The sequence below is a fragment of the Callorhinchus milii genome, unplaced genomic scaffold (genome assembly GCF_018977255.1).
Source record: "Callorhinchus milii isolate IMCB2004 unplaced genomic scaffold, IMCB_Cmil_1.0 Scaffold2, whole genome shotgun sequence".
NCBI classification, from domain to species: Eukaryota; Metazoa; Chordata; class Chondrichthyes; order Chimaeriformes; family Callorhinchidae; genus Callorhinchus; species Callorhinchus milii.
In genome coordinates, this window is record NW_024704743.1 from 99,351,611 (window position 1) to 99,359,104 (window position 7,494).

General features: G+C 42.1%; 1 protein-coding gene across 8 annotated transcripts; it reads left to right on the forward strand.

The window, feature by feature from the left end:
• The first annotated feature begins 382 nt into the window (after nucleotides 1-382).
• Nucleotides 383-6,828, forward strand: adcyap1b (adenylate cyclase activating polypeptide 1b). Of its 8 annotated transcripts, XM_007900934.2 has the most exons (7): nucleotides 383-697; nucleotides 1,001-1,108; nucleotides 3,714-3,842; nucleotides 4,325-4,432; nucleotides 4,972-5,103; nucleotides 5,543-5,663; nucleotides 6,752-6,828. In XM_007900934.2, the coding sequence occupies exons 2-7, from the start codon at nucleotides 1,008-1,010 to the stop codon at nucleotides 6,758-6,760; spliced, it is 600 nt and encodes a 199-aa protein (XP_007899125.1). In that variant the 5' UTR covers nucleotides 383-697; nucleotides 1,001-1,007; the 3' UTR covers nucleotides 6,761-6,828. The 8 variants fall into 8 exon arrangements, with proteins under 8 accessions (XP_007899125.1, XP_007899123.1, XP_042188556.1 ...); XM_007900932.2 differs by lacking the exon at nucleotides 6,752-6,828 and having other exon boundaries at nucleotides 5,543-6,079; XM_042332622.1 differs by lacking the exons at nucleotides 5,543-5,663; nucleotides 6,752-6,828 and having other exon boundaries at nucleotides 4,972-5,286.
• The last annotated feature ends 666 nt before the right edge of the window (nucleotides 6,829-7,494 follow it).

The window sequence follows — 7,494 nt, forward strand, 5'->3', positions numbered from 1 at the left end:
GCTCAATGTTTCCGGTAATCCTGCTCATCAATACTGATCAATGCATGCCAGCTATATTTCCCAAACTTTACATCGTCATTAACAAATTTCGATTGAACCCTATTCCGGTTTGCAATATTTATTTACCTTTAAGTTGTTTAGTTTTATGATGTCACGTTTAGCTTATTGCCCTTCCTGACTTGAGACCCTTGAAATCAGGTTGACAAATATTAGCACAATAACCAGCGTAGGAGCGATTTTAATTTGGTCTGAGTATTTATGAGTGGGTTATGACTTTGGCGAGATCAGCTAAGAGGAAGAAAGAGTGTTATATTCCTGGAGGAATATGGCAAGCTGATGACGTCTATTGGTGATACATGGTCTTAACGTGACTTGCACCGACTCTGAAAAGAAGGGAAGCAGTCTGATTCATGAATAAAAATCCGGGTGCAAGAGTACAACAAACAATAGTCCATAAAAAAGCTAAGATGTAGACAAATGTTTACAAAGACATCTGTTGCTATGTGTATTTCAAACACTGTTTGCGAAGATTTCTGATAATTGCATATATATACTCGTGTGGGGGGCTGGCAAGTTGCACGGCACCAACAGAACCTCAGCGACGCCTCAGTGAATTGCCGTGAGGAAGGAAGATTTTATCAGGATCAGAAGTAAACGTGGACCAGATCGTGCACAACACTCAGCCAAACTGCAATAGGTAGGTGTGTGGATGGCCAACAAAGTTATGTTTCCACAATCCGGGTGGTAGGTGTCTCACTTACCACACCAGGAGATAAATAGAGAGGGAGAGAGAAAGAGAGAGAGAGAGAGAGAGAGAGAGACTGTGTTTTCTTTTTAAGAGTACATCAGACATCAACCTCTAAATTGTAGTTTCTCTCAAACCCAGCGGAGGTGCTCATTGACTCGGGCTGGTTTCATCCTTGAGAGAATAAACCGCAATTTTTCTTTTTTTTTTCTTTTTTTTAATTTTGTTTTAAACTTTTCATATTTTTTTTTGCAGAATAAGAATGTCTAACAAGGCGACAATAGCATTCATAGTTGTGTACGGGATCATAATGCATTGCAGTGTCTGCTGTTCACAGACTGGAGTCAAGTACCCAGGACTCAGGTAGGCAACTGTCATTCAGTTTCATTTAATTTTCCCCTTTCACATGCCTTTGTGGCTACTGCTTTTTTGGGGGGGTGGTTTTCTTGTTATATTGTATGTGCTTCGAATTATTTACCTCTTCGCTTTTGCTTTTCTTTCCTCCCCCCCCCCCCCCCCCCCCCCCCCCAAAAAAAAGTTACTGTTTCCACAATGGAGAGTTGCCTCCATGTGACGACCTCAGTTAACAGGGAGTGATGTGAGCCGGATTCCGGGTGTCCCACTCGGCTGGTGCCTCTTTGATGCTATATCTCTCAGTCTTATTCCCCCCCCCCCCCCCCCATCCTCCACCACCCCGACCCCGACCTCCCCCCCCCACCCCCCCGGCGCAGCGTGAGGAATTGAAAAGAAATGAGAGAGGGAGAGACAGAGAGGGAGGGTGTGTGGGAGAGGGGAAGACTGAAGGGATCGAGGGTTGGGGGAGTGGGGGGACGAGAAAGCGACTTGGGAGTAGGGAGTGCAGAAACAAAAGTGTGAATGAAATGCGAACAGATGGGAGCTGGGGGCGCAGGCAAGTGCAAGGGAGCTGATGGAGAGCAGAGAGGAAGAGGTAAGCGACCCAGCGACGGAGGGATGCACAATCCCCCCTAACCTAGTTGTTGCTGTTGGATAAACTGTTACAATATTCCTTGCAAATGTGATGCAGTACGTATGGGGATATCCTCGCGTGTGGTAGTATCTTGCTCCGTGTTTATCAACAGCATATTTTATTCATGTCTGTAATTTGTCTCGATGGTACTCGTACACGGTCCATTGGAATAACATTACAGTCTCACCAACCGAGCATGTTAGTCGGATTGTAACAAGGAAATGAATAGCATACGGAGTCGAGGCGCTCTGTCTGCTCTCGTATTGCTTTGCGATCAATAACTGTGGCAGGTTTGGGCTCCTTTAAGTTTGATTAATGAGGAGTGAAAAGAAAGATTGTCAATTAGCTTTAATATTGGTAAGAGAGAGAGAGAGAGAGAGGACTCGTTGCCGTTTGCTCGGGAGGGGCAGTACAGTTGCAGAGAGATGGTGAGATGGAGTTCAGCGCCGAGCGAAATGAATGTGAAGACTGAGCTTAATGCGAGTCCCGAGGGAGTTGGTGTGAAATCGCGTCAATTACAGTGGTGAGGCGAGGAGGAGGAAAAGGCACCACTGCTACACGGGATCAAGGCTGGTTATTAAATGTATGAGCTGCAGGCTTTAGAAAGCTGCAATCAATAACCAGCCTGGTCCCTGCTGGACTGGCTTTAACCCGAAATTCATTAAACTGGTCTAAGTTCGTGCGTTTCCGATGACAAAAAAAAAGTCTCGAGGCTTGGATATAAATGTGGGATTTGGCACTAGCGGTAATTTTCTTATCGATTCTAGAAGTAAGTTTTCTTTTGTATGCAATGCATCAACTTTGTTCCCTCCGATGAAACAAACCCAAGTTGCTTTGGGAATGGACTGTGTGTTGTGGCTGATGAGATGTTGAATGTGGAGGGAGAGTGAGAGGGGAAAGCGGGTGGTAGAAGCTCTGAGCAGATGTCTGCTAATCGGTCACATACATACCCCGAGGAGGGAGTCAGTGGCGAATATTTTGCTCAAGGTTTCTTTTGGATAATTTAAACTCATTTTCGGTTGCAGTGAAATTGCATATTGATCACAAAACGCCTTTTGTTTGGTTTGTTTACTGGAAAATAGCACAAGAAAGGACTCGAAAATGGGGTTTCGTTTTTTTTTAATAAAAATGGTCAGTTTTATTTCATGTCTCGTGTGTGAAAATGAACGTGGCCAGAATCGATGTCAAAGGGTTTTGATTGCTGGTGTCTGGTGTTTAATCTGCCCTCTCGATGGGTATTGTTAGGATAGACTTTCTGTCTTACTCCCCTGCCCCTCCATCACTGCATATCATCCTGTTCCTGCTCAGTCTCATTTCCCAAGCACATAATCGTGGGTAAGCAGCTTCCAGACTTTGTCTGTTCAAGTCAAAAGTCAGGGCGTTGCCAACAGTATCGTCGGTTGAAATTGGCAAAAAAAAGTTATTTGCCAAATTCACTGCCTTTTTTTTAAAGAAAAAACTCAGCTAAATACAGGATTTTTGTTTTTATTATCGTGACTTGGCCAACAGCATCCCAAAGCGCAAATACCGTTCTCTGTTGAAATGTGTCCCCTCGGATACCCAACTGGAACCTGTCCCTGTGCCATTCTGGATGTTAGCGCTCTCCCCACACACACTCCCATGAGGATAGAGCAGAGCGCATACTGCCGACCAGTGAGATTCCCGGAGCTTTGGTAGAATTCGATTTAAAGGGATATGAATTACTTATGGGAATGAAAAACGTCAGGAACAAGTTGGGCAGCACTTGATAGTTTCCTCACGTCCGATGCACGAGGTGGATATGGGTCTCGATAGACTCCTACATTAATGCCTTAATCTCAATATTCCAGCAGAGCACATTTCCAGTTTTGGAAAACAAATAAATCGCAACCGTAGAACAAAAGAAAAACAAATTTAATGTCCCATCATAAACCACTTCAATATCGGTTTATTGCTTTACCAACTGGTGTGCGCAGATCATAATCTTTTATTTCTTCCCAGGATTGAAGATGAAGCGTACGACGAGAAGGGAAACTCTCTACCGGATTACGAAACTGACGGGAATGGGATTCGAATCCCTTCTTCGATGATTGATGATGTGAACGCGTTATATTACCCTCCGGAGAAGAGGTGACTATTTTATTTTGGTGGGAAATCAGCTATTTTATATGACTGGGAAAGCAGCTATTTTATTTTCGTGGGAAAGCTAACGCGTACGATTTCTTTCTTTGCTTCGTCAAATATTTCTTCATTTCTCAATAACGTGACCAGTGAAAGCCACAGACTGGCAAATAAATCGTGCCGATTGTTTACATGATGGTGGGATCCGCGGAATAACGCGGATTTCTTTTTAAGTGGCATGAATTGATGAGATAAATCAATGTAATCATTAACACGCAACCCCTGCGCATAAAGCGAGCTGTGCAATACCAATTAAACGAGGGGAGAGGCATTTGCAAGAGCCTTCCTTTCAGAAACTAATATTTGGGGTTTAACTTAAATCTTGACCTTAAAGTTCTATTTTAATTAAAAAAAAGATTTTTCTTTCGATAACTAATTTTGAATAACGAGGATCACTGATGCTCTCTTTGCACTCGGTCTCTGTATCTCAGAACAGAAAGACATGCGGATGGAATATTAAATAAAGCCTTAAGGAGAGTGTTGGGGCAGATACGGACAAGAACAGTCGTTCAGTCCTTGATCCACTCGAAACGCTTTGGGTAAGTCTGATAATCGTGACATTTTTAAAAATAAATTGCAACACCAACATTTCTTTCCTATTTGTGTTGGATATGTCGAACTTCATTAATTTAATGATGCCCCTCCTCACTCCACTCCATTTCCTGCTTTTGCAATCTGCTGTGGCCACAAATGGAAACCCTGCAGGGAATTCGGTTATTTATGTTTTATAGAACTAGTTGCGTATACCCAGAACGTAAACATCCGGTGCATCACGGACTAGTCAACACAACACACTTCTCTCTTGTTGTGCATTGCAGTGAAACGAGCAAGTGGTAGGAGTCCCCTTAAAGGGAAATGATTAATAATTAATCATTTAATAGAGGATCAGTAAACCTTCTTTGTCCACTGGATTGGTGTCAATGTGCACGTTCTTGAGACGGGGTTATTTGATGAATATGGAAGTGATAGCCTGAGCTTACCGCCGAATGTGTTCCGTGTGTGGAGAGAGAGGAAAGAGAGTTGTATGCGATGTGGAAAGGTCTCGCAGTTCCGAATTTTGCTGTTATCCAATTTGCAGTGGCAGCAGTGTGGAGACGGACACAGAACCTCTGTCTAAGAGACATTCCGATGGCATCTTCACCGATAGCTACAGCCGTTACAGGAAACAGATGGCTGTCAAGAAATACCTGGCAGCCGTCCTGGGGAAAAGGTATAAACAAAGGGTTAAAAATAAAGGACGTCGAGTATTCTATTTGTAGCGATGAGTGAGCAGCCGCCTTGTGTATACAGCCCTGTCCGAGATTCGTTTCAATCGACTGAATAATCATCGCTCCTCAGTTATTTAAACATGTATTTATGTATGAAGTAAAGCCATTAAAAACGAATATTTTGATAAAAATATTGTTTTTTGTAAAGCACTATTAGAATGCACAGATTTACTTTGGACGATTCATTTTGGGGTTATATATATATATATACAGAACGATTCATATAAAGCGTGCACAAGAACAATATCCGTCTGAGCTGCTGGTTTTATACACACGTAATAGGCAACTGTGATCGGTGATGGCGTGTTGGGATATTGTTTGTGTATGCATATACTGTATTAAAACTAAAATTAAAAGAATAGTGTTTTTCATCCACAACAGCCATGAAGATATTAATATTGCCCAAATTATCGACGACATAGACATTGATGCCCTGCTTAGGCTGCTTGAAGGGGATTGTGATAGTGATTTGGGAGGATTGCTGCAGCAGATCCTCTTGTCGGTGAGTTACGGTAGAGGCTGTTTTCACACGAGACAAATTTAATCGAGGGGGAGGGGGAGGGGGGGAGATGGCCTCAGAACTAAAGCTCTTAACATTTTATGCCGATCAATTTTGATGTAACCTCTTAAGATCACGTGCGTCCAGTCACCACAGCACAAGGTAACAGTGGATGTAAGTTACAGCTGTCAGTGAAGGAGGCCCTTTGGCTTGTGGACTGTGTGCTGGTTATGTTAGAACTTGGTTATTCTGTTCACCAAATAGGGCAAAGCAAAGCGAGGGAAGGAGTTTGGAACAATGACCATGTTTCAGCATTTAACCCCATACCCTGTCACTTGAAGTGTTTTCTTGTACTGAGAGCAATCGAATCTATGTGTAAAGAACTGTTTGGTTTTGCTCAAGCTTGTGTGTGTGTGTGTGTGTGTATGTGTGTGTGTGTGTGGTACAAATGCTTTCAAGGAAAATTAATGGATTTTCCTGACATCAAATCACGAATCTCTGGTTTGGTTTCGTTGCATAGTGGAGTTAAAATACTACTTTAGTTGACCTAATGGGGGAAGGGAGAGGAAAATGAACCTTGTATTGTTTCTGTTAATGTGGATCTAATGTGGCTACTGTGTTAATTAAGAACGCCATAAAATATCTTAAAATGTGCGTTTACCTAGTTGATATGATAACATGATCAAGCTAATCACATTTGAGAGTAGGAATTTACAATATTTTGATGTGCCGACCAGAGTAGGCATGTGAGTTTGAAAGCTTCAGAGCACACCTGATGAATATGCAGAAAAGTACCTGCTCTCTTACAAAATGCTCGATGTCTAAGAATTAGTTCTATGAATCTTAAATACATCAACTAAATGGACGAATAACCTTTATGCCCACGATTAATCCCGATTACTAATCAAAGATCATATACAATTCATTGCTTTTATTTATCATTTGTCTCTAGACATAAATAAGTAAATCCCACACAAGGCGAACGTTGCAAATGTATCCCAGTGAAAACATTAGTAGCTCATAGCCATTCGGGCCACGCCCGAGACTTGTTCATGTAATCAATCTTATTTTAATTTTGCATTCTCCTCCAGGCAATTTGACGCAGGATGCAGCTTACAGCTTTGGTGCCTTGATCCGTCATTTAAATGGACATGAATTACAGTGTATGGGGGGAGGGATGGGATGGGGTGGGGTTTTATTATTTTAAAGTAGCCCTACATTGCTGCAACACATCCGCTTAACAATTTGAGCTTTTTACAGCTGACAAATCGTGCGGCTTATGGTGCAAGTTGTGTAGAGTCGTTGATTTGTGCTGCGCTACGTGTAGTGTTCGCCCTGTATTGGAACTACTCTCGGCGCTTTAATAACATTATAATATTTCATTGATGTTCGCATAGCCAAGGGAGCTTCTGTAGAACTTTAGGGACACCAAATGCCTTACTAAACCTTACACAGACCATCTGGACAACTATTGATCTGGATTAAACAGAAACGGCAATTATGGACACCTTGTTGCTCGGTGATTAAATTAAATCTAAATTTTAGTGCGCGTCTATCTCTTAAATAGGGAACGATCATTAACTGTCTATCCGAACACTTTGTAAAGTTTGTATTAATAAATTTTTGTAAACACAACTCCGTCTAATCTTTGCACTCGTTCCACAAATCCGCTCGTTCCTGTTCTATACCGTAAATCGATACTAACCATATCTTAAACATGCTTGTGATGTGCCTAAATAAATTTACTTTCTATTTTATGAACAACACAGTATTTATCACTTCGTTAGAACTCATCGGGAGGTCAGTGCGCCTCACGTTAAAACTGTGCTCGATT

Coding starts and splice junctions, on each gene's coding strand:
- adcyap1b (XM_007900932.2), top strand. CDS start 1,008: ATGTCTAACAAGGCGACAATAGCATTCATAGTTGTGTACGGGATCATA. Junction 4,433..4,971: donor ATCCACTCGAAACGCTTTGG/GTAAGTCTGATA, acceptor TCCAATTTGCAG/TGGCAGCAGTGTGGAGACGG. Junction 5,104..5,542: donor GCAGCCGTCCTGGGGAAAAG/GTATAAACAAAG, acceptor CATCCACAACAG/CCATGAAGATATTAATATTG.